The sequence below is a fragment of the Sminthopsis crassicaudata genome, chromosome 3 (genome assembly GCF_048593235.1).
Source record: "Sminthopsis crassicaudata isolate SCR6 chromosome 3, ASM4859323v1, whole genome shotgun sequence".
Taxonomy (NCBI): Eukaryota; Metazoa; Chordata; class Mammalia; order Dasyuromorphia; family Dasyuridae; genus Sminthopsis; species Sminthopsis crassicaudata.
In genome coordinates, this window is record NC_133619.1 from 67,076,157 (window position 1) to 67,103,440 (window position 27,284).

A 27,284-nucleotide genomic window follows, 5' to 3' on the forward strand; every position below is an offset into this window, starting at 1 on the left:
TCAGTGTCTCACTTTTGTAAACTGGAGGGGGTACTAAGTTGTCTCTTGTTACTTTCTTATGGTAAGATGCAACTCTTTCTTGCTTTGTTTGCAGCTGTAACTCAAACCTATGGTGGCAATTCCAATGGAGAACCATGTGTCTTGCCATTCACATACAATGGCAGAACTTACTATTCTTGTACAACTGAAGGTCGTCAGGATGGACATCTTTGGTGTAGTACCACTTCAAATTATGAACAAGACCAGAAATATTCTTTCTGTACAGACCAGAATGGTGAGTATCCCCCCTCCCCCAAAAGTAGAATTCAGAAGAGAATATGAAAATTCTGAGTTTTTCATTTTCAAGTGAAGTTGGTACTATTTTAAATTTAAATTACATAGACTCATAGACTCTCGGAGTTGGAAAACACTTCAAAGATCCCCTTGTTTTGATGAATAAATGTCTTCTCTGGAACATTTCTGATAAGTGGTCATCCAGCTTCTGATTAGAAACATCCTTGGGGATGGGGAAGCAGATGTGCAACACAGTTCCACTAGGCCATTCCACTTTTAGGAAGCATTAATAGCTAGGAACACCAAGGCTAAATCTGCCTCTTGACTACTTCTACCCATTATTCACAAACAGAACAAGCCCTCTTTTATGGCACACTTTCAAATACTTGAAGATGACTCTCATGTTCTAGTCTCCTTTCATTCAGGCTAAAAATTCCCCAGGTCTTTCAGCTGGTTTTTGGAAGGCATAATCTCATGCCCCCTTTACCATTTTGATCAATCAAACAGTCATTGAGCATTTATTGAGCATCTACTCTGTGCTAGGCAGGCACTGGGTATGTGCAGACCCAGTCCTTCCACCTAAAATGTGGTGTCTAAAATCAAGCACAATGCTTACCTTTTTGCTTTCAATTTATCTTTGACTAGGCCACTCTGGAAGTATTACTTTTATTCAGATGTCTGGTCTACTTAACTATTTTAAAGTCAAAAGTTAAAACAACTAACAGTAAGACCAAGCAGTATTTTGACATTCCCCCAGTTCCCTTGAGAGAATGGCATCTACAAGAAAAATCCTTTCTAATTCATTTATTTTGGCATTTTATAATTGCAGTGCTATTAAAGATATGTATAGTATAATCCATAGAAAATCTCAGAGAGTTGAGGAATACAGAAGTAGAATATCTACATGTCTTGGCTCATTTTCTGCTTTTAACAGCGAATTTTCTTGAAAGTTAGAGTTTTATATAAAGCTGTTATTTTAACATTTCTTTCCTTGGTAGATGTGAGTGATAATGAAATTTAAATCTAGTTTGAAGGTGAAGAGAATGTATAAAGAAAATGAGCCCCATATTTCCAAACGTCATTCAGACTGAAGCAAAGTCCTAGGAGTGAGGAATCTTTGTATAGTAATTCTTTGTGGTCTAAGATTACATTATTTTTTTTTCTTTCTCCTCTTGTTCTCTGTAGTTCTGGTTCAGACTCGAGGTGGCAATTCCAATGGTGCTTTGTGTCACTTCCCATTCTTGTACAACAACCGTAATTACACCGACTGTACTTCAGAGGGAAGGCGAGACAACATGAAATGGTGTGGAACCACCATCAACTACGATGCTGATCAGAAATTTGGATTCTGTCCTATGGCTGGTAAGATGAGCTCTTCACCTTGGAAACTAGTGGTGGGTACCTACTTCACTGAGATGTTGAGAGGTTCATATGAGATATACTGTGAAAACTGTAAAGAACTATATTAAGGTCCATTATTATAACTATATGTGCATATAAATATGTATCTATCTGGTCATTTTTATTTATATAACTTTAAGATATGATTAAAAGTTTTTCTTAGAACTGAGTAATAGGTAAGAATATTTAGAATTAAAAATCTAAAAGTAAGATTTTTGCATTGTTTTTCCCCATACCTTTGAATACTTTGTATAAGTTTTTTGCTAATATAATCATTATCATAGTTTACATACAAACCCTACCTTGTTTATTGTGTTGAAGACTGTAGCAATCACTTTGACTCACATGTCCCTTTTAGTGTGTTCCATATTTCATTTTTACAACATCAAGTTGGAAGAAACAAGCTTGACTGGCATGAAGGAAAAAGGGGGACTACTACTTACATTGGAGCCCTTCAGTACAGTCTTAATGTATTAGAACATATTTTATTTCTACATTTTAGGGCTCATATTTGGAAAGTCCCATTATATGAACTATGTGAATGAATACAAGAATTCTATAAATCATTTAGTATGCATTCATTGAAAGAAGAAAGCTAATTCTATTCAGCTCAAATCTACCACTTAGGTCCCAAGAAACTTTTCAATATGAATTCAGCTGGATGTGGAAGTTATGAATTATTCTGTAAAATTTCCCTTTATGCTTGAATTAATTAGATTATAATTAATTAATACAAAAAGAAAAAATGCTATGGTCGTTCTTTTAATACACAGGTTACTGGCAGGAAGAAGTTTGTAGATATCCTTTATCCTTTTGCCATCCTCTAGTCTTAAGCCTGATTGGATTTGGGGTCTGTATCAGGTCAATTCATTGACTTACAGATCTGAGGTAGAAATTCTACTTTCCTTAACTTGTCTATATTTGAAAGGTATATGGGGCTTTTATACTACTTGTCTACTCTATAGAATTTACAAGAAAGAATCAACCACTTTTGTTTCTAATATTAAAAAGGTTTCTTCTGAGATTACAATCTTTTTAAAATTATCATCATTCATTTTTCTATCAAATAGCCCATGAAGAGATCTGCACTACCAATGAAGGAGTCATGTATCGCATTGGAGATCAATGGGACAAACAGCATGATATGGGTCATATGATGAGGTGCACATGTGTAGGAAATGGTCGAGGGGAATGGACCTGTGTGGCGTATTCACAACTCAGAGGTAAGCAGGCCAGCAACAAGGTCGTGGTTGCTCTGTTATATTGAAATGCTGTTCTTCTAGTCTGTGGTGCTGGTTGAAGCAAATGGGGCAGACAGCCAATGACCTAGCTGGCTCAGCGATTCTGGGATGCCCTGGTGTGCGAGCACTTGGACCAAGCCAAAAAATGACTTCAAAGGGCAGAACATAGACATTTGATCATCCTCCTACTAGTTTTAACCATTGAAATCATGTCTAGAAAGGGGTAGAGTTACTCTGAAGGTTAAAAGAGAAGGAAAAAACAAAAGGCTCCACTGTTGCTATGAGTCCACTGATGAAGATCCAGTTTCAAACAGATAAATGGAAAGGAATATAGATGAGGAATGTCTTGTTTAGGAAAACAGCCCTAGCTTTTTAGTGCTTTGAGACAAAAGACAACTATCATGCTCCTTAGCCCAGTGCCTCTTTTGCTTTTATTCATATCTACCTACCCAAAGGGGCTTTGGACTGAGCACTATTCTCTCTATACTCTTCTGTGTTAGTATGTATCTGTACATTAACAGTGGACCTTGGAATTTCCAGGCCAGACTTAGAACTCAAGGGTTCTGATTCTATACAGCAAAACTCCTTCTACTACAATATGCTAGCTCCATATAATAGAGGCATTTGCATACCTATTTTTTTTAAATCTGGCCTCTTTTACTGCCACATTATTATAAAAGAGAATTAAAGGAAACAGGCAAATGGAAGAAATTTTTTTTCAGAAAATAGGGAATGTATTTGTGAAAAAATAACTTCACAATATAGCACACATTTGTTTCTTGCTTCTCAAATGTGTATATTATGTTAACTCTAATCCTTTGCATCAGGTTCACAGGGAAAAAATAAGTATATTATATGGGGTTGTTTTTTTTTTGTGGCATTGTTGTTTTTTAACCAAAAGGTGATCACTTAATACCCTTTTCATGTTCATCATATACCAGTAAGAAACAAACAAACAAAATACCATGTAGATTAGGAATCTAAATAAGAGAGGAAATTATTTACTCTAAGAAAGAGTAACTTTCTTGTTTCCTTGTAAAAACTTTATTTTTTATACTATTCTTCCTGTTCCAGATCTATCATTTCATCAGCATAGGGAATCTTGGTATAAACTTTTTATATTCCAGATCTATTATTATTTCATCAGTCTATGGAAGTTCTAATATGACAATGGAACAGTGGAAGTTCCAAAATCAGACATGGATTAGCAAAAAATCCAAACATTTCTTAGTTTAGTGACCTAACCAGGATCACACAACCAGGATGTGTCAGCAGAAGGACTTGCACCAAATTCTCCTGATTCTAAAACTGGCTTTCTTTTCATAATGCCCTACTGGCTCTAGACCAAATCTTTCCTGATATTTCCTCCATAGATCAATGTATTGTCGATGGTATTACATATAATGTGAATGATACATTCCATAAGCGTCATGAAGAAGGTCATATGCTGAATTGCACATGTTTTGGCCAGGGCCGTGGAAGGTGGAAATGTGATCCCATTGGTAAGTTAAATACTAACCAATTTTCTTATATATGTTTTCCCTCAGAAATTAAAATTATACCTAATAATTGAAAGGGTTCAAGGTGATCAAATTTTTCCCATCTTCCAAATATGAGTTTGGAATGATTACATGGGTTGTTTGATATGACATAACTTAAGTTGATTGAAGTTATTAGTAGATAACTAAGAGAAGTTATAGTTTTGAATTGGCCATTGGTCATTAGGAACTAAATACACTTTTACTTTTTTTTTTTACCATTTTTTTATTATAGCTTTTTATTTACAAGATATATGCATGGGTAATTTTTCAGCATTGACAATTGCAAAACATTTTGTTCCAACTTTTCCTGTCCTTCCCTCCACCCTTTCCCCCAGATAGCAGGTTGACCAATACATGTTAAATATGTTAAAGTATAAGTTAAATACAATATATGTATACATGTCCCAACAGTTATTTTGCAATACACTTTTACTTATCAAGACTCAATGGTGTGAGTAGGGGAACTGCCTAGTTGGGGCAATGGAAACATGTGACCCAAAACTGTGTACATTCTTTCCTTACCTGGTTAGTGTATTATCTCCTAAATAAGGGGGGGGGGAGAGAAGTAAAAATCGTGCCAATCTTTGTTTTCAGAAAAAAAAAATTTATTTGGCTGTCCATTGTAATGATTTGCACAATACTTTAAAGGTATTTAAAATATATTTTTTCTTGAAGATTTTTATTTTTATATATCATCCCTAGAATGTTGAAATTGAGACTTAGAAGAATTGTGTTCATTGGCTTCTAAGACCATAAGCCCATGTTTCCTTCATGTAAAAAGCAGCCTTGAATGTTTTTTTAACTAACAAAACAAACCCTGTTCTGGTGATAAGATCAGTTTGTTTGATCTGAGATTGCTAAACCCAAAAGAGGGGCTTATAAGGTGTTCTGGGAAGCTGTTTGGCAAGCACTACAGAGTTAATAAACTAAGTCATTCAGTTTACCTTATGAAGAGGCCACTGTTAGGGGGCATGGGGGAGAGTAAGAAAAGATATGGACTAGAATTATTGCAAGCTTTTGTTTTTAATTTTCAAATTGTAAGCATGTTGTGATAACAGGGGATAAAATTCATTTTCACTAGGCAAGGCCCTGAGCCTATAAAGATAAAATAAAAAGCATTACCTGTCCCTAAGGAACCTATGTCTAGCAATATATAAACCACCAAAGAATATAAGCAACCTTTTTTTTTTATCATGACTGTCCAAGAAAGAATTTTATGTATTTTGAGATAGAGTTTTTAATTTTAAAAAAAAGATGAATCAGGATAGAAGTCACGGTTTTAAATTCAAAATTTGAATGTATAATGCAGCATGTTCAAGGTTTAATATGGGTCTTTGGTCTTGGAAAACATTATGAGCAAATACATATAATGTTGATTCTATTATCTGTATATATTTTAGACCAATGCCAGGATTCAGAAACCCGTACATTCTACCAGATTGGAGATTCATGGGAGAAATACGTTCATGCTGTTAGATATCAGTGCTACTGTTATGGCCGGGGAATTGGAGAATGGCACTGCCAACCTTTACAGACCTATCCAGGTAAGACTCATTAATAATAGTTACATTGTTCAAAATGTCAGTAATGCAATTAAAAGGAAATTACCTAGCCTGTAAATATATTTTTATAGGTTGAGAGGCCTAAAGAGACCTCAGAATAATCTACTCATTTTTCTTATTAGGAAACTGAGACCGGGGTTATAGAGGTAGTTGACAGAACATCAACAATAATTCTTACTCTAAAGCCAATATTACTTTTATCATATCACTGTCACTCAGACTTTAAGTACACTTCTAAATCTTAAAATCACAAAATAAAGTTAGAGCTATGATGAATGTCAGTCCAACCCTTTCAGTAACTTGCCCAAGATCATATAGTTATAGTAGCTGAACTAAGATCCTCTGATTTTATATTCAATGCTCCTTCAACAAAACCATATGGTTCCTTATTACTTTATAAAATAACTAATAATCAACCAGCACAATCCTAGAATGATTTTTCACTGATAGTTATGATTATTGAAAGTTATAAAAATGTGTCTTCCTATAGTTTAGGTTTTAGCCATGTAGAAAATTCCATTTCAAGCAAATTTTCCACTTTAAAGCAGATCTTTACTGTTTAAAGGCATCTAGTCAGGTTATATAAACTATTTCTCAGAAATAAAGAATTTGGATGTAACACTGGGTCAATTCTCCAAATAGTTTTATTAAAATTCAATATAACGCAGGCAATCTATGTCAGCCCACATTTCTGATTTTAGTTCCTATCTAATTCCCCTTTGAGGAACAAATATTTCTCAGTTTATCCTGATGAAATCTGGGTCAAAGTGCCTATGATCAGTCAGTGTTTGAGTGACCTGGGTAGTTACAGCTGCCCTCAAATGATTTACAAAAGCCAATTTGCGTCTTTATTAGGAGAGAGAGACATAAGACATGACCGACCTTCTTAGGCTGATTTCTCTGAGACTATATTAGAGCTTTTTTTGCTCTTCATTGGTTAATACTGAATTACAATAAAATCTCATGAATTACAGAATTAAGACCAAAATTTCTTATTCCCATTTAAATGTACTTTGATGTTAATATAGCAGAATTTGAACAAGAATATTTTTGAACATCTTATGCTAGGCAAACACATTCATAGGAAGTTTTAGAAGAGATGAAATTCATGAGGAAAAGGAGATTAAATTAATTAAAATTTTCCATGATGATGAATTGAGTGTGCTGTAAGATATAAAGGAGGCAATATAGATTGAGTCAGAAGAACCATATGGTGCTTTTAGCTTCGGCTGTATGACCTATGAATAAAGTGCTTTATGTTTCTGAGCCTTATAGAAAATGAAGGGTTAAACTAAATAAAGATCTCTTCGAGCTCTGAAATTCAATAACTTTCACTTTTAAAATTCAACAACCATTAATTTAAGTACAACTGTATGGAAAGCATTGTGATTCTAAATAGTGACCATGTGGTATTATCTTTAGTATGCAAAACAAGGAGACCATCTCCTTTCCTGGGCTCCCAAGTATTTCAAACACTTAAATTTATGCTTTATGAAGCATAGCATGGGATAATTCCAGTCTTAAATTACTTCTCTCCAGGGAACTGGTTTAATCATAACAACAGATAAGTAATTTGGATAATTGAGATTCTATTCTTTCCTTAATTTGCTAAATGTAAAATCTGACAAACAGATTTCTTATGACTTCCTGCAGACTAGTGACATGTTTCATAATATTTTTTGAGTCTAAATATAAAAATGGTGAAAATATAGTAAATATTCAAATATACTTATATATCTTTGAAAGTATATAAGCCATGAAAAAATTGCTGAATTTGATAGAATCTAGATTAAAATTTTAACTCTGCTACTTTGTCAAATTATTTAACCTTCACTGAACCTTAATTTGCTTGTCTGTAAAATAAAAAGGGTAGAAGAGATGATCCACTAGGTCCCCTTTCAATCTCTGATCCTTTTTTGCAGAATAACTTTTAGAATTCTGTGGTTATTTTATAGGTCGGGGTGGGAACATCTTGACTACAGGTTATGTAAGGCATCACGAAATCATTTGATAAGGCAACTGCAGATAGTGAGCTGAAAGCTGGGTTACAATAACTTCCTACAGCTTGAGTTCTATAAGTTGATAATTTTTCATGGTCCACAAATGATATTATAAATATCCAAATGTCCCTTGGCAGAAAAAAGGTTCCCCATCCCTGTTGTGAGTCACTGTGTAGATTTAAAATTGGATGTGATCCTAGGGATCAGTTAGATAAGCTCACTCATTTTACACATAATAACCATTTTGTTAAGTTAGTTGCTTCCAAACACATCATTTTACAGATGGGAAAAATCGAGGCTCAGGGATGCAAGGTGATTGACCAAAGGTAACACAGCAAGCAAGGGAGAACCATTATTAAATAGGACCTACCCAGATCTCTCAAGTTCAAGCAGTGCTCATGCATTATATATTTAAATATCTATGTGCATCTATATCTAGATGCACATTTATACAACTATTTGATTCTGGACCTAAGGAAAAAAACTGTTTATTTCCACACAAAACATAAAAAAGATGTTATTAGTACTATAGCTCCACAGGCTATTGTAATGGTTTTCTAAAACCATCAAAAGTAGGGAAGATGGACTTTTCTTCATAGTTGTTTGTTAATTTACATAGACTGAAGTAAAACTGGGGAAAATCTGAAACTACAAATGAGGAAGAAATAATATACTGGAGACCCATTAGAATAACATTTCTCCTTTCCTGAAGAAGATAACAAATATCTTATGGATTATTAAAAAAAAGAGAGAGAGAGAGAAAGAGAGAGAGAGAGAGAGAGAGAGAGAGAGAGAGAGAGAGAGAGAGAGAGAGAGAGAGAGGCATTAAGTTGCTTTTTCCCCTTATCTATGCTGCTAAGCACATATGCACATAGGTATTTAGTTTATCTCCATGTTTTAAAATAATCCAGTATATCAAACCATGTTTGGGCTCAGTAGGAAAAAAATAGATAGATGATTGAAAGATATATTATAGGTGAGTAGATAGAAACAATAAGTAGATGATGGATGGATGAATAGAGAGATGATAGATAGATAGATAGATAGATAGATAGATAGATAGATGAACAAATGGACAGATAGATAAGTTAAGTAGCTACTATATGTAGAGTATTGTAATAGGCATAGAGATCTATGTCATAGATTATGACCTCAAGGAACTTCCATTATTTACCTAGAGTTCCTGTTAGGATTGTAGAAGAAATAGAATAGCAAACAAAGTACAAATTCCTGTAACAAATTATCTCTGAGTTTCCTCTGTTTGAAGAATTCTGTGTAGTCCTCTATGTGAACAAACCAAAGGAAGATAAGACATTTGGTGTGTAAATAAGCAAGTAGGAAAACACAGAGTTCAGCAAATTAAAGGAAGAGATTTTGTAATGATTAAAAAAATCCTGTTTTACTCATAAATGTTTAACTTCTCCCAAGTTATCTTTGTGGGTTTTTATTTAAACAATTTGTTTTAAAAAATGTGCAAATTTCTCCTATCTTAATAGTTTAGTTGATTAGGACCAAGAAGGTCAGTAGAGTCTATGAAAGGTTTAGTTTAATTTTTTTTGTTTGTTTGTTTGTTTGTTTTTTGTTTTTTTTTTAATGTGGGTTACAATGGAGAGACTTCATCAATTAAAAACATCTAGCCATTTAGCATAGGGCAGGTAACAGCTAAGTAACAGCAAAGGTATGATGGTTAATTCAATAGACTGGCATTTGTCTTTTAACACTTTGTAGCAAATAACACATTTCATGAAACTAATCATAAAAATCCACATGGTTCAGCTCTGCACAAACCTCCAGGCATCCCACACCCTAGATTTTGTGCAATATAAAACAGGAAAGTATTAAAGCAATACAATGACAATTGCATTGGCTTTTTTGGTAAGCACCAACTTGAACTTCAGAAGATCTGTGATTGTACCAGTGTAGGTGTTTGCAATTTGCAAATTTACCAATTTATAATTGTAGCCCACTTTAATAAATGGTCTTCACAAAGTAATATTGCCAAAAGAAACAAATCACCCCTTGGTGGCCAGCCCTTTTGTTATGAGTTTGTCTGAGCCTATCTGGACTGGTCTTCATAGTATGACCCTGGATTTATAGTAGGAGCCTTCCTAACTGCTCAGACTTACTAGACCCTGTATTCCTGGCATAACCTGTAAGAAATTCAGAGCCATCTCTGCCATGGTGAAGGAGAAAATTAATGGAGGTAGTTGATAAGCAATTTGGTTAATGGAGGATCTATTTCCTCCTTAATATGCTAAGTGTAAATCTAACTTAAGTATATATTCCCTCTGGCTTTCTGCAAAATTTAAACATAGCATCTGACCCTAAGGTCCATTTACCCATGTAACTAAGAACAAAAAATCCAGGCCAATGCATAAGGTAAGGAGAGCACTAACATCTTGGGGTTCTGCTGCAGTTCTAATCCCTCACTTTTAAGTGATTATCAATCCTCTGAGGATGCTTCATCCCTTTCTAATTAAATCCAACTCAACAAATGCATACTATGTGTAGGAAATAGTACTATGTGGATACAAAAATAAAACAAGCCAGACAAACAAAAAATCCCAGCCCTTGAGGGTTACATTGTCCTGGTGACATAAAATGTAGAAACACTTAGGTACGTATATGACTATTTGAAGATAAATATATCAGTAAAAACGAGGGTGATCACTAGAGTCTTCCTGGAAGAGATGATACATGACATGACTCTTGAAGGATGCCAGGGAGTAGATTAGAGAAGGGTAAGTATTCCAGTACAAAGGTGCAGAGGTGAGAGATGAAATGCTAAGTTCAGGGAACAAATAAACCCATTTAACTTGAGCTGTATCAAAGAAAATAAAATGAAATAAGCCTGGAAAAGGAAGCTGGGACCAGCTTGTTAAAAAAAATCTTTTAAAAAGGGCAGCTAGATGATGAAATGGATATTAAGAATCAAGAGTATCTGAGTTCAATTCTGGTCTCAGATACTATGTGACCCTGAGCATGTCACTTAACCCTGATTGCCTCAAAAAAAAGTTTTAAGTGCTAAATTGTGGATTTTGTGCTTTTTTAATCCTAAAAGAAATAGTCACTGGTGACTTCACAGTAGGGGAATAATATGGTCAGACTTATATTCTTAAAAAATTATTCGGAGGAAGTTTTGAAAAGGAGAAAGCCAGAAGCCTAAAGCTACTTCTTGGTCTCCTTTCTCCTCTCAGTTGTTTTGCTTTCCTTCCTCAGCAAAGCCTGAATTTGGCCATGGTGGCCTGGTCAAACTTGACTGCAGGCAAGGAAGCAAAAGGGGAAATATCACCATTCTGGTTACTTTTATTTTTCCCTGTTAAATCCCAAAGCAAATACACATGACAGTCCTGCCAACCATTTGATTCATAGTTGGAGGAGAAAGTAAGATGTACTGAATTTCAGTGGCAAGAAGGGGACCAGAAATCCACTAATAAGTAGTTCAAATTCTTAGCATTTAAACAACATGAGTGCCAAACACAAGAAATATGTTGGCATCCTCTGTTTGATTCCCAGATATTAATGTAATATAAAAACATTCCTAGCCCTGTATAGCTTATACCTTTACAGTTCTGCATAAAGATTCTGTTCTTCCTGGGATGTTTAGATACATTCTTTCATTCAACAAACATGTGTAAAATTTTTTACTTCCTTCCTTAAGTAACAAGCCATTTCTGATAAATTTCCTTCTCAAGGAAGCAACACTCAATTCCATCTTGGGAATCTTTTCCTGGAATCCCTTAGGATTTCTACTTGGCTCCATTGATATCTTTCAAATGGCTTAAGAAAGTATCTTGCTAGTCCATGACACTATGTAACTGTTATGTTGGGAAACCAAGGATTTTGCTGCCCTACATTTGGTAGTTGAATGGTTAGGAAGTGTGTGAACAAAATGAAATACAGATGAGAAGATTGTAGCTGTTGGTCTTTAACCAGCCCTGAATTCTTCCCAAATTGATGGTGGATTTTGTGTGTGTGTGTGGATTTCTGAGTTCATACAGGTATGCAAGTTGTATGTTTGTTCTTATGCTTTTAGTATAAAAAGATGAGAACAGCTAAAATAACAACTAAATTTGGAAATGAAGATTTTTTTGGTGTTTTCAGACAACTTTAGACCTGTCATTAAGTTAGTTAAGTTCTTTATTAAACAGTCATATGTTTTTTGTATTTGACTAAAGGGGAAAAAAACCTACCTCCTGGAAAAGGTTAAGAGATTAGAGCTTTTCAATTTTGTCTTAATGAGCTTTAGATTCACTAAAGCTAGAACATGAAAAAAGATGGTATGCTATATTCTGATTTGTAAGCATACATATTCCAGATGGTCCTTTTCTCCATGTAGGGATGTCAGCACGCTAAAAACTTGACTTATTCTCCCTTAATTTCAGATTTCTTCAAATGGGATCCCTAGTGTTTTTCTCATATGTTTTACTAGCCATGTCTAACAAGATTTAGAGACTGTCACATTTGCCATATATTTTATAGTTTGAATTGGAGAGTTACTAATTGTTTTCTGGATTGCGGGAGTAAAAGAGATGTCTCTGGTGCTTTCATTATCTGAACAACAAAGTGCAATTTGAGGATGTGTTTCCTATGAAGAAAAAAGAGACCTGGAAAAATTCTAACATGAATTATAAATTGCTTAGAAGGTTTAGAAATAATGTTAGGTCTTTAATTCTTGCCCAAAATTCTACCACATTCAGAAATTTGAGTATTTGTATGTTATTTATAGATTTGGGGACATAGTTCATGCCAGAATGTTTTAGTAATGTTTCACCATTTTCTCACCAACTTTTTTCATGGTATATTTGTCTATACACTGCATGTCTATAGAAGTAAAAGTGGCAATAATGATATAGGAAATAGTAATTGGCAATTTAATATACTATGGCTATATTTCTCATGATAAGAATAATCCTTTGAGAAAGTGAGACTGCTGAAATTCAAGATTTAATATTTTTAAAAGTATTTATTGAATTACTATAAAATAGAAAACCCTGAAAATTCTAATACAAAAGCACACATATCATTTATCTTAGATGCAATAATCCATTTTGATTCATAAAAGCTTACTATCTTATCTTTAACTAGTATATACTTTAAAACATTTGTTATTTCACTGAGATAGGCATTCCCTTCACTGAAACAAATCACAGCCCCATCCATACCTGACCAGACAATTTTATGAGTTAATTTACTTCAAAATATATCTTCTAGCCAACTTCCTAGTGATGAGTTTTTTCAAAACTAGATAGGCTGGTTCTCAAGTGAAATGATGCTCACAATCCATCATTTAGCCCATACTTGAACTCTTTTCTGACTTTGAAGAGGCTTCCAGAGCTTGTAATCTACTGGTATTAAGAACCTAAAGTCACCTCTCTCTATTGATGAGTATCAGAGTAGGACAGTGGGAAAATCATGCCATACTTATTGACTATTAAGTTTAATAGCATTAATTCTGAATTGTGAGGATATGAAAATGCCAAGTGTTCATTTTTTTAGGCACAACTGGTCCAGTCCAAGTAATCATCACTGAAAACCCCAGTCAGCCTAATTCCCATCCTATCCAGTGGAATGCACCTGAACCATCTCACATTTCCAAGTACATTCTCAGATGGAAGCCTGTAAGTACTGTATTCAGCAATCTGGTACCATTTTTATCAAGTAAATGAACTTTTTAGGAGTTTTCACTATCATCAAGGTGATTAGTGGATTGATCATGGAATATTCATTATATTCATTTTAATGTCAAATCTGTAACATAGTAATTGAACTAACCAATATGGATTTACTATTCATGATCCACTTGATTATTTAGCAATTGACTTATAAATGGACAAACTGACTAAGATGAAAATTGAGAATTCTGGATTGGTAGCTTTATTTATGTATTCTTCATGAAATTGAGCTTTCTCATATATATATATATATAAATGAACAGGTTGAGGTTAGATAATCTCTAATGTTTCTTTTGAATCTATTGTTCTGTGATCTCCAAAGTTCTTTCAAGTTCCAAATTTCAAGAGGTTATTGACCTTGAGATGTTTGGATAAGTGAAAAAACTAAAGTTTGACATTATATGACTAAGTAATAAAAGGTGTATACTGGAGTGCAGGGTTCTTATTCCACCACACCATACTATGGAGTTGGTTTTTTTTTTTTTTTGTTTTGTTTTGTTTTGTTTTCAGAAATTGCAAAGTTTTTAAAGTTTGCTTTAAACTAACTTACTGTTTCCTTTCTTTGTGGTGCCAGTTTTATATATTTTATTCTGTTTATTCCACATTTGGACTTTTGACTGTGACATTTTCTCAGAGATTAAAACCTTGGTTGAATTAAATATGTATAAAAGAGAACAACTTCTAGGGCATTTTTAAAATTGGAAGGCTTTTTAAAGAGCTACAGTTTTAATAACTTTGAAACAGATTTTGAATAACAAATAAAAGATGAATATTTCTCCTTTTGAACCAACTGAAAGCTCATTTCTCAGTCTTTTCTCCTTATACTCACCATTAAAGACACAACATTGAATTTAAGGTACAACAATGATGAGAGAAAAGTTTAAATTTAAGATGATGAAACTTATACTGTAGTACATAGCCTGCTTTAAGCTATAATTTTTGTTTTTGAAAATGTGAGCTAAGCTTTAAGATTGATGAAGGCTATGATTATTCTCATTTCTTCAACTAATTTGGACATTTGAATATTTGAAGTATTTATATACTGGCTGATTTGGTCAGACTTCTTCAGATATTAGTCATTTCAAATAATATTTTGCCTTGCCAAGATTGGTCTAGTTGCATATATTCAAATGTCCTGTTTTAAGTAAGGTTGGTTCCACACTCCACATCTATCACTCGGCTCAGATTTGTGTGGTGAGTACCACATGAATGAATTTGGGCAGGATATGGATGTGTAAACAGCAGCAAAGAATTAAACAAACAGGAATCGCTGACTTTCTTCTACAGACATGTCCAAAATCGCCTAACCACTTTTTGTAGGACTATTCATTCCCTTTGAACTAGTTCAAATGAACCTGGTTTATGATGACCCCAGAAGTAGGTTTTATACCAACTCAGACAACTGTTCTTCTAAGCCAGGTAGACCCTCTGTTTTCTCCCTTTTCCCCCTTTAAAGCAAGAGAGCTGTGTTGGGTCTTGCCAACTCTTTAAAAAATGGAATATTTTGGTCACTTTCATCTCAAAATAAAAGATTTCTGTTATAGTGATATTGATATCAAACATGAGATAAAATTAGTCAAGTCAAAACAGATTGTTCATATTAAGTTTCTGAATTAAAATAAATAGTCTAGCAAAAATGAAAGTACCCTTGTTGCAGTTGCCCACCCCTTCTTCCTGTCATAAGGATTATTTTGGTAATAATTTTCATAAAAGGGGATGGACCTGATGCTTTTCAGTAGAGAATTTATTTCATTGCTATATCCCTGTGTATATTTGCCTATATTCAATTGGTTAATTGACAACCATTTATTAAGCTCCTATCATGTGCTGGACACTATGCTAGAAACTCAAGATAAAAAAAAATAACAATAGAGTGTGTAAGAGGAAAGAAGCAAGGAGTGAAAGAAGGAAGAAAAAAAAGAATGAAGGAATGGAGGAAGGAAGGGGAAATGAAAAAAGAGAAGGAAGGAAGAAAGAAAAGATACATATTTATTAAATGTTTTCTTGTATGAGGCATTAGAGACACAAAGACAAAAAGCTAAAGTCCTAATTTGGAACAAACAAGCACTGGCAACATTGAATGATGGTGGCTAGAATGAGGTAGGGTTAATCTGGGTCAGACCTAAATAATAGAGCTCTTGCCACTCGGAAACCCAAAACCACAAAGTGGGAGTTTAGCCCCTTATTGAAAGAGTGGACTGGAGCAAAGAAACATGGGATAAAGAAAATAAAAGTATTTTGCCCTCAAGAAACTTACATTCTAACACTGGTAACACCATGTCCATTGTATACTAAATATAAGGTACATTTTTAAGAGGAAGGGCATTAGCAACTGAAGGAGATCAGAAATGACAATGTAGAAAGTGTCATCTTAGCAGAATTTTGAGGAAAACAAGAGATTTTTAAAATACTACCTTCTTTGTTTTAATTTATTTCTTTTAAAGAAAAATTCTCCAAATCGCTGGAAAGAGGCTACTATTCCTGGTCACTTAAATTCTTACACAATCAAAGGTCTACGGCCTGGTGTGATTTATGAGGGCCAGCTTATCAGTGTACAACACTACGGACACAAGGAAGTTACTCGTTTTGACTTCACTACCACCAGCACCAACCCTGCTGTGTCCAGTAAGTTACTCCATCTTATGCCATTTCTGCCCAAAGCTTTGGGGAATGAGCTCTTACCAAGATATTCTACTCCAGCCTATGCCATTTCTGCCCAAAGCTTTGGGGAATGGGCTCTCAAGGTAGTCTTCCCTTTCCTGCCCAAATTCCTCCAGAAATATTCTTTACCATTGTTTTCCCTGGGGATGGAGAGGGATAAAAGTTTCTGGGGTAACAGAATAGATATTCTTTTATGTATAGCCTGTTTCCTTTCTGTGTCATCCAGCCAACACAGTCACAGGAGAGACAACACCATTTTCTCCTGTTGTTGCGACTTCGGAATCTGTTACGGAAATTACAGCCAGCAGCTTTGTGGTCTCATGGGTCTCAGCCTCTGACACTGTCTCTGGATTCCGGGTGGAGTATGAACTGAGCGAGGAAGGGGATGAGCCACAGTACCTTGGTAAGTTTGCTTTTGACTCATTATATAACTTGGCGGGGGGGCTCTTTTAAAATACCATTTTTAGGAGAGGGAGCATCAGGCAAAAAGTACACAGGTGTGAATTTGAAATTGCTGATTAATATAGTCTGAAATTGCATTTTGTTGCATTATATTATAATTGTAAACATATAGAGATAGACATTTATGCATGTACCACACTTTTCCACTAAAATCCTGGAAAGCCTCATTCCCCCTCTCTAATTCATTGATCCACTTATTCTTCAAGTAGGATTTATTGAGTTAGTGCACGCACAACAACTGGACAATTCTCTTGATTCCATGAACTAGTTTAAGAACTAGCGTCTAAACCATTGAGGTTAAAAAAACAACAATTGGGTAATCAGTCATGACATAGAAGAGGACATTCTAGGGAATATGGGATGAAACAAAATAGAAAAAATATTTTAGAGCATTCATTCTTAACTTCTTAAGTAACTTGTTAAGCAACTTCATATAAGTTATTCCAAGCTCATATCCATGTAATCCTATGTATTTTATTTATGCATTCAAAACATTTTTCTTAGAAAAGGTTTTATCAGACAACCAAAAGTGTTCATGATACACACACACACACACACACACACACACACACACACACACACACACACACACACTCATTAGGAACTCTTATTTTAGAAGGAAAACCATATCATTTCCCAAAATGAAGATTTATGGTTCTATTTTAGCTCTGCTATTGGTTGCATAATCTGGATTATTTATCCCTAAAATAGTTTTGCAGTTTTAAAAAATGATCATAATAATAGGAGTAAAAGGTATTTTGCCACTTTACCTTCTACGTGCATCAAAATTGATGGGTTTTATGGTAGGACAGTTGGCATTGGGATAGACTCCTATCTTTGCTCTTGAATAGAATCTGCTTATGAAATTTGGTTTTTCTTTTCAAAGATCTTCCAAGCACCGCCACTTCTGTTAACATTCCTGACTTGCTTCCTGGACGCAAATATATTGTAAATGTCTATCAGATCTCTGAAGAAGGAGAACAAAATCTGATCCTGTCTACCTCACAGACAACAGGTATGCTTGGACTTTACAATTGCCTAAGACTTTGTCTTTAAAACAAAATCTCTGATTTTGAGGACATGTCTTTATTTCTTCCTTGTTCCTTTCACTTTTCAGCACCTGATGCTCCTCCTGACCATGCAGTGGACAGAGTAGATGACACCTCAATTGTCATTCGCTGGAGCAGACCACAGGCCCCCATCACAGGTCAGTTTAATTCTTCTGCCTTTAACTAAAAGGGTTTCTTCCAAGTTTGGGGAGAAGGGGAGGCAAAAGAGCAAATTTTGAACCAAGGTTAAGCAGATGTTTTAATAATTTAGGATTTCCCTGGAAATGTGGTTATTTGCAACAAAAAAAAAAGTGATGCAAACTGAAGATCTTTTAATCTATCTGACATAGAATTGCATGTCTCCTGCAATTTACACACACACACACACACACACATACACACACACACACACATACACACACTATACTACATATAGACATATATTCCAAATGTAAGATCTTAATACATAGCAACCATATATAGTATAAAAAGCCAGATGGTGACAAAGCAAAATTGTTGTTTATGAAACTGGGCCTTCTACAGGCTATTTAAAAATTTTCTCATTATTCCTCACTATAGCATTTTTTTCTAATCTATTTTAAGTAGGTAATTCCCCTAAAGACCAAATTCAAAGGAAAACTGTGGAAGAAGAATTAAAAAGGAGATTCTCCTTTCATTATTTCAACCCATTATGATTAACAAACATTTTTTAAAGTACTTACTATGTTTAAAGGCTGGGAATATAATAAAAATCCCTGGCCTTAAAAATCTTATAGTAACTTTATATAATAAATTATTCCAAGCTCAGTAAGCACAACTATTTGTTACAAAAGTTTTAACCCTGCTGTTTCTTTTTGAGCATTTACATGAACCTTTATATGGTATATTCTGAGTTATTGTTGTATAGAAAATAAAAAAAAAACTAGTCTCAGGATCAGAAAGACTTGGGGCCTAATCTTAGTCTGACACATGTTAGCTGTGTGATCAAGAACTTCCCTTCTCAGCACCCTGATCTACAATATTCAGGCTATGAATTGCAGAGAAATTGCAGGTCTACATTGTTTGAAATTACATGATTGAAATTGATTGAAAATACATGATTGAAATTGCTTGTCTAAGGAAAATGTTAAAATTCTTCAGTGTCTTTCTCTCTTTTTTTGGTTTTTTTATTTGCTCCTGTGTTAAAATGCAAGAACAGATGGTCATTTTTTGCAAATGATACCATTATTCAGTTCAATTCAGCAAACATTTTTTAAATCACTGTATGCTTAGCACTGTGTTAGGCACTGCTTCAAAGACACAGTCCCTGCCCACTAAGAGCCTATAATAATCGAAGGACTGTGATCTCTAAAATTAGGAAAAGTTATCAAATAATTGTTTGCTTAAAGGAAAAATACATTACATTATTTTTGGTCTTATAGGTTACAGAATAGTCTATGCCCCATCAGTTGAAGGAAGCAGCACAGAGCTCAATCTCCCAGAAACTGCTAATTCTGTAACTCTTAGTGACTTGCAACCTGGGGTTCAATATAACATCACTATTTATGCTGTGGAAGAAAATCAAGAAAGTGCTCCCATCTTCATTCAGCAAGAAACCACTGGAGTTCAGCGTCCAGGTAACATTCAATTTGTGATGACATTATCAAACATACTATTTATTCAGTAAGTTTTGTGTTGTGCAAAAGAAAGAAAGCAGTGTCCTTGGAGGAGAGTTTTACCTCTATGCCAATGCCTCATATGTGCAAGTAGTTTTGGTGACATTTTAGCTAAAATGGCCACTTTATGTGCTCTTAGTTATCTCTGACTAAAAATGAACCATATGTAGTTCTTCTGTAGCTTTACTAAAGTATTAAAGGTAAGGCAGATGTACACCAAGTTCTCTTAAGTGTTCAGTAAAAGGAAAAAGCATAATATATGTCATTGTAATGATTTTTTTTGGCTGGGAATATAAATTCTGGAAACACATTCTCTTATTTAAACATTCCAATTAAAAAGTATCAGAGGCCAAAACTTAAGTCATGACAATAAAATGGGAAAACATTTTTAGTGGAAAATGTTATAATCAATTTAATTCAACAAGTTTTGTTTTAAGCTCCAACTATGTACAAAGCCTGAGGATTCAAAGACATAATCCTCGGTTTTAAGAAGTTTATAGTATCTTCTTCCTTTCTCCTTTTTTTTATATTGTTTTTAAAAATATATATTATAAATTTTCAACAGTGATTTTAAATGACAGTTTATTGATCCCTCATTTCATATTTTTAGACAAAGTTCCTCCTCCTAAGGATCTGCAGTTTGTGGAAGTGACAGATGTCAAAGTCACCATCATGTGGAGCCCCCCTGATAGTGCAGTGACTGGCTACCGGGTGGATGTGGTCCCTGTCAATCTTCCTGGGGAGCATGGACAAACGCTGCCAGTCAGCAGGAGTACTTTTGCTGAGGTCACTGGGCTCTCCCCTGGAGTCACCTATTACTTCAAGATCTTTGCAGTGAACCATGGAAAAGAGAGCACTCCACTGACAGGAGAACAGACCACTAGTAAGTTTTTTTGTTACCCAAATTCTTCTTTCTTAAAGTACAATATGAAACCTTTGAGGTCAGTTGATGTAATAGAAAGAGTGTTGAATTTGAAGTTAGAGTAAGTCAGAATTGGATTCTGCCATCTGACTTTGATTGGTTGGTTGGTTATTGTCCTTGTTGGGGTCATGCTCATCACTGTGGCTGATCAGAAGTTCAGAGTTCAGAAGGCTCTACTACAGGTTGGACACAAATAGTCCACATGAACATTCGAAGTGAAGTTGTCTCTAAATTTGTGCATCGCACATTTGAGTTCTGCAATTCTGCTTTGCTTATGGAGCACAGAATTTTCTTTGATGAGGGCATGCCATCCTGGGTGGTCCTTTGGTAGTTAGTGTCTTACCTTGGACAAAGCATTTATAAAAGAAGGGAACTCCACATTACTAGAGTCTCTTTTAGCTATTAATCTATTTGAAAAGCACTTTGCAAATCTTAATGTCATCACAATTATTATTGTTATCATCTATTGCTACTTGCAAACTAGTTTTCATTGTGATCAGCAAATTTTAGAGCCCTTTTGTAACATTAGAATTATAGTCATACATATATTGGATTACTTGCTATCTAGGGGAGGGAGTGAGGGAAGGGAGGGAGAAAAAATTGGAACATGAGGTTTTGCAAGGGTGAATATTGAAAACTATCTTTGTATGTATTTTGAAAACAAAAAAAAACTATTTTAAGATTATAGTTATAAATTAGACACGTAGTAACAAAGACCTGGATTCAGATATTGCCTCAGTTATTTATTAATTATGTGATTTGGGCAAGTAACTTAATCCCTCTCAGCCTCAGTTTCTTTATCTGTAAAATATAGAGATAATAATAAAAATGGGAATAATAACCCACTCAGGGTTGTTGTGAGGATCAAGTGAGAACATCATGTATATATAAAGCATTTTGCAAATCTTGCTGTTAGGATGGTGATCACTACAATCAGCTTTATAATGAACCGTGTAAAGGATATAAAAATATAAGGTGGTATTTGTGTGTCAAATAGAATTTCATGAGAGATGTTCCTCATTCCTGAAATGCTCTTCTTCCTCATCTCTACCAATAGACCCCCTTGGCTTCCTTTAAGTCCTAACTAAAATTCTATCTTTTACAGGAAACCTTTTTTCAGACCCTTTTAATACAAAATATACCAATGGTTAAATATAGCTAGGACCTTACCTCAGCTTACTACTAAACAGGAAGATTAATTGCCATTTAACCTTTCTTTCACTGAAAGTTTTAGTGGTTGTTTGGGATATTATAAAGGCAAATTAGGACCTAAAATTTTGGACAATGAAAATCATTGGGTGGAAAGCTGTTAGGGAGCTTAGAATTTATAAATTTAAACCTATTCATTTTATAAAGAAACAAACCAAGAGAGGTTGGTCTAATCAGCTCCCATGGATTTAATTATCATCTTTATGGTGATGATTCCTAAACCTACTTAAACTACCCTGTCCTTTCGGCTGACTTCCAGTTTTGCATGTCCATCTGCCTTGCAGAAACCTAAACTGGATGTCCAATGGACATTTTAAATTAAATATCTCCCAAATATAATACATTATCTTTCCCCGTAATCCCTCCCCTCAATTTCCCTTTTACTGAAAACCATCATATACTAGGAGTCATCTTGGACTCCTCATGATCTTTCAAGCTGATGCCGAAGTCTGCTTGTTTCACCTTTGTAACAACTCTGGAATATACCCCCTTTCTCCTCTGATGCTGTCATTACTCTGGTACTGTCTCTTGTCATCTCACACCTGGACTACTGCCAGAGCTTGATGGTGAGTCTGTCTGCCTCAAATCTTTTCTCACTCCAGAACATCCCCCATTCAGCCACTAAAGCAATTTTTTTTAAGGCACAAGTCTTATCATTTCAATGAACTCCAAGGGCTCCATAATCATCTCCAGGATCAAATATAAAAAACTCTCTTTGGCCTTCAAAGCCCTTTGCAAACTTTTCTATCTTCTTACACCTGAATCCCCAATACGTAGTCTTTGATCCAGCAACACCGACTTTCTTTCTGGCTGTTCCAAGAACAAGACTCCATCTCTCAGTTTCAGACACTTTCTCTGGCTGACTCCATCCCTGGAATGCTCTCTCTCTCTCTCTTCTTTTACAAAAACCTTTCTCAAACCTTCTTAATTCCAGCTCCTTTCCTCTGTTAATTATTTCTTGTTTATTCTTTGTTTTGTAAATATTTGTTTGAATGTTGTCTCTCCCATTAAATTGCAAGTTCCTTGAAGGTAGGCACTATCTCACCATTGTTTATATTCCCAATATTCAGCACAGTGCCTAACACATAAGAGACTGAAAAGATTTAAGGTCATACAGTGATTAATCATCAAATCTCGAATTAGATCCCACTTGTTCCAATTCTACAACCCAGGTATTTTCTGGTAAGCCAGAAATTTTTAGCTTGGGCTTTGCAAATTTTTTAAATATTTTGATAACTCTTTCAATATGATTGTGGTTTCCCTTATAATTCTATGTACTTAATTTTATGATTTGAAAACATTATTCCGAGGAGTCTGTAGGTTTCACTACCAGAGGAGCACATAACGCGCTCTCTCACTCTTTTTCACTCTCTCTCTCTCTTTCTCTCTCTTTCTCTCTCTCTTTTTCTGTGTGTGTATCTCTTTGTCTCTCGCTTTCTTTCTGTCTCTTTGTCTCTGTCTTTCTCATACACATAGACAAAGACACACACACACATACACAACACACACACACTTTAAAACTCCCACACTAAATAATCATGAAGCTAAACCATCCACAAATTTCAACATGAATAGTTCTTAACCCAGAAGGCAGGTACTAAACTATACTACTACAAGTGAAAAGTATTATCTTTACTTGGGTCACATGAAGAAAATATTTAATTTCTCCAAGTAATATGAAAAGAAATATAATAGAAATTTTCTATCATAAAATAGATTTATTTTCCTTTATTTTGTGTATACAATGATGGGAAAATCATACATTGTAATTAATACAATAAGAAGTGTCATTCAGGGATAGCAGCAGTTTTACAAGCCCCAGGTGATATTTAGTAAAGTGTCTATGTCAATCAATAAATAAATCAACAACTTAAACCTTTTCTATGTACCAGAAACTGAGCTAAGTTCTGAGATTACAAAGAAAAAGCAAAGACAGTCCCTATCTTCATGGAACTTATGTTCTAACATAGGAGATTACAAGACAGTAATCATGATACTTATATTTATATTTCTAGTGTTTATGGAAATTTTTATGATTTGCAAAATATTTCACAAATATCTTGTTCGTATAAATTTGTACAAGTATCTCAAATACCACACTAGGAGGTAAGTTGTTATCTCCATTTCAAAGATGAAGAAATTAAGGCTGAGGAAAAATTAAATGACTTGCCAGAGTCATCCAGATAACAAAGTGCCTAGGCTAAATTTGAATTCGAGCCTTTTTTGTAACTTCAATCCCAACTCTCTATTTTCTGGGCCACTTATCCATCTAGGTAAAAACAGACTTGGTATTTCTTTTTTGTTTTGGTTTGCCCACAAAATTTTAACCTTGTCAGGATAGGTGTATGTTGCTATCTCTAGTTCATTGATCATTTAAATATTGCCTGAACAAAATGCCCTATTCCTTATTCATTCCTTTGCCTTCTTTTTTAGAACTGGATGCTCCTACTAACTTAAGGTTTGTCAATGAGACTGACACCACAGTCTTGGTTACCTGGACTCCACCTCGTGCCAGGATAGCAGGATATCGACTGATTGTGAGCCCTACTAGGGGAAACCAACCTAAGCAATATAATGTGGGACCATCTGCCACACAATATCCATTGAGGAATCTGCAACCAGGATCTGAGTATACTGCTTCCCTGGTGGCTGTCAAAGGCAATCAACAAAGTCCTAAGCAAACTGGAATCTTCACTACCTGTAAGTCAAACCTCTGTACAAGTGACATTGATTTGGTCAAATTCTATTATGTAGATCTCCTATATGCAAAGTCATTTTTCAAAAGAAAGTATTTTCATTAATGCATTTTATACTGGGACATAATTTATAGCACAGATGGTTACATGACTGGTTGAAAATTGAATTCAGTTCAAATAGATGACCACTAGTTGGATATGGCACAGGGAGAGTTCCTTTTGTGTATATGTTGGATTAGATGGCTGCTGAGATCCTTCCTACCTCTCAAATTCTATAATCCTTTCTAACCAAATAAGTCCCCAAAGACCAGTTAGATCAGGATATGGAGAAATAAAGAAAAAATCAGAATTCATGCCTTTCCATTAATATTTTAAAGTTACTGGATGTTAGCCAATGGGTATAAGACAGGGGCTAACAGCTACACTGAAGAGTAATAAAGATAAATTACATTCTCAAAGGCTTTAGAGTTTACAAAGCTCTTTCCTTGTAAGAGTACTATAAGAGGTACAAGGAATATCATTATCTTTATTTAAAAGATATAAAAAATTTGCATAGAGAGGTTAAAGGACTTTGTAATGTTCAAACTGATATTCAAACCCTCCAATACTATGCATAAAAAGCAAACAGAATAGCCAAACCAAGAAACAATTCATTCTTTTATTTAGGATGGCATTATCAGGAGCAGATTAAAATACTTCTACAGAGCACAGCAGATTTTTTAAAAGGCTTTTAAATTCCATAGCAATAAAGACTGGACAATAAATTGTGAGCATATGCACATCTGCTCTTCTCTTGAAATTGTTTTATAGAAAATGGTCTTAAATCTACCACCCTAAATGCAATGACATTATAATAAAGGACCGTATTCACAAAGTTATTTCTATTAAGTGCCTTCCCATTGACATTACAAAGGGAAGTGTAAACCTTTATTTCTAGCTGAACACTACGTGTTCATTGAGATGAGTATCTTGAAATATGGCAGCCTCTACACTCATTTTTTTCCTTGGCAAATTGAAAACCTCTGATAGGCATGAGTGATGTACATTGTCTTCCAAATGCTTTCAGCAGATCATGCTCATTGAAGGGAATGAAATGGATGGGTGACAGGCAGCCTTCATTAAACATGTGCTGTTTTTAGTCAATAAGATTCACTTTTAACCTAATGAAAATAGACTTCCCAGGATAAGGACCTTTGAGTTTCTCAGCTGCAGCCCATGTTGTCATGATTTCTATTGATCGCAATTGGAATTGGAGATAGGTTTGTACATGAATATAAACTGTACAGGTATTGACTAGAATTTTATTTAAAATCATTTCAAGTGTGAACTGATTCCTTCCCTGGGAATTTCTAATGTGTTTCAAAATTTATCCCACATTTAAATTTGATGAATGGGGCTTGGTCAGGTAGCTTACTTTCACCCCTAATTATTGTACCTTCACTCAATGAAAATGACATTTCCATTTAATCATATTAAATGATTCCTTATTATAAGAGAAAATCAATAATTCAGTGTTCCTAACCATGCTATTATGTAATTTATCACCAAAGGATCAATTTCTTCCTTGTAATGACCTACGGGAACTATACTATTAAGAGAGAAGAGTATCCTAAGATTGCTTAAAAAAAAAAAAACTTTTTAGAAATGGTTTTTAAAATGCTCAGAAAACTATCATGCTTGTTTCTGAGAGCTCTTTTACACAATAGAAGTTTTTGTGGCCTTTCTTTGTTAGATACAGCCTCCATTAAAGGAAAAACGGTTTCAATTATGTCAAAGCAGACATGTCAACATAGAAGCTTTTCAAATATCCTTTTAGGCAATCTAATCTATCAGACTGGTGATTGAATGTTCACCTCAATTTGTAGAGAACATTTTAGACCTCTCACAAATGTGAAGGAGCAGTGGCTTGTTCAGAAATCGAAGGTACAGTCAAAACTAAAGATGCTTTGAAGAAGTTTGAAACATGTTTGAAAGGTACTGAGAGACCCAGTTTAGCTGGAGGTGAGGGAAGCTCTAAGAAAGGTAAAGTGATCCCAGGTAGTTAAGGACCTTAAAACAAACAAAAAAAAAATAATAGAGATATTAAGAATTTTTAACTGTATTCAAAAAGGCAGTAGTGAGAAGGGTTTTGAACAAAGGAGTGATATGAGCAGATCTCTACCATAGGACAATAACTTTGTCATCACTGTGAAATATATTTAGGGTAGCGGAGTATAAGCAAAAAAAAATCATTTTTAGGGGACTAATAATAGCATTATAATAATAGTTCAGGCTTCAAATTAAGGCTTCAGATGGGTACTAGATAGAAGATGGTAGAGGTAAGAGCTGTTTTTTGTAAATGGAATCTACTCCATGTTGAGTTTCTGGCAGGATACATGTAAGTTCTGGTTTCCTTACTGTGTGTAGATACCAGAGTGACAAAACAGATAACAACATTTTCTTACTTCGTAAACTCAAGAGTAACATAAGACAGAGCAGTTATGTGACTTCCCCAAGACCACCTAGGCTAGAATTAGAAGCAGGATATGAATCCACTCTTATGTCTGATTCCAAGTCTGTTCTCCTAGAAGAATAATCAGGTACATATGTCCTTTAGGCAGTAATTAGCATTAATTACTAGTTAATTATTGATTAGGCATTAGCAAAGCTGCTAGAATCTATAACGTATAGTCCAAGTCAAAGTTTTTGTTTGATATCATGGTGTGTATAGTTTGGGATTTTTTCTTCCCCTGAATTATTTTCTTAACACAAGTTGCTTATCAAACCATAGTTTGAGAGCCTGTTAAAGTTCTAGAAAGATAACCAATGTTAGAGCCTTGTTCACATGAGGAGGAAATCACAACAGAAAGTTGTCACTTTTTACTTCAGATATCCTTTGGCAAATATCACTCTTATAAATGTTAGATGGCATTATTGTCTAAAAGGAATTCACCATTG

The 27,284-nt window shown here is 34.6% G+C and overlaps 1 protein-coding gene across 8 annotated transcripts in view; it reads left to right on the forward strand.

The window, feature by feature from the left end:
- FN1 (fibronectin 1) overlaps nucleotides 1-27,284 on the forward strand; it is an 81,935-nt gene that overhangs the window by 14,963 nt on the left and 39,688 nt on the right. For all 8 annotated transcript variants that reach the window (XM_074298753.1, XM_074298754.1, XM_074298755.1 and 5 more), the window contains exons 8-20: nucleotides 95-274; nucleotides 1,459-1,635; nucleotides 2,745-2,897; nucleotides 4,289-4,417; nucleotides 5,857-6,000; nucleotides 13,518-13,639; nucleotides 16,138-16,318; nucleotides 16,581-16,757; nucleotides 17,703-17,831; nucleotides 17,934-18,023; nucleotides 19,287-19,481; nucleotides 20,131-20,403; nucleotides 24,085-24,351. In XM_074298753.1, the coding sequence (XP_074154854.1) occupies nucleotides 95-274; nucleotides 1,459-1,635; nucleotides 2,745-2,897; nucleotides 4,289-4,417; nucleotides 5,857-6,000; nucleotides 13,518-13,639; nucleotides 16,138-16,318; nucleotides 16,581-16,757; nucleotides 17,703-17,831; nucleotides 17,934-18,023; nucleotides 19,287-19,481; nucleotides 20,131-20,403; nucleotides 24,085-24,351 (2,217 nt within the window). The remainder of the gene's footprint in view (nucleotides 1-94; nucleotides 275-1,458; nucleotides 1,636-2,744; nucleotides 2,898-4,288; nucleotides 4,418-5,856; nucleotides 6,001-13,517; nucleotides 13,640-16,137; nucleotides 16,319-16,580; nucleotides 16,758-17,702; nucleotides 17,832-17,933; nucleotides 18,024-19,286; nucleotides 19,482-20,130; nucleotides 20,404-24,084; nucleotides 24,352-27,284) is intronic.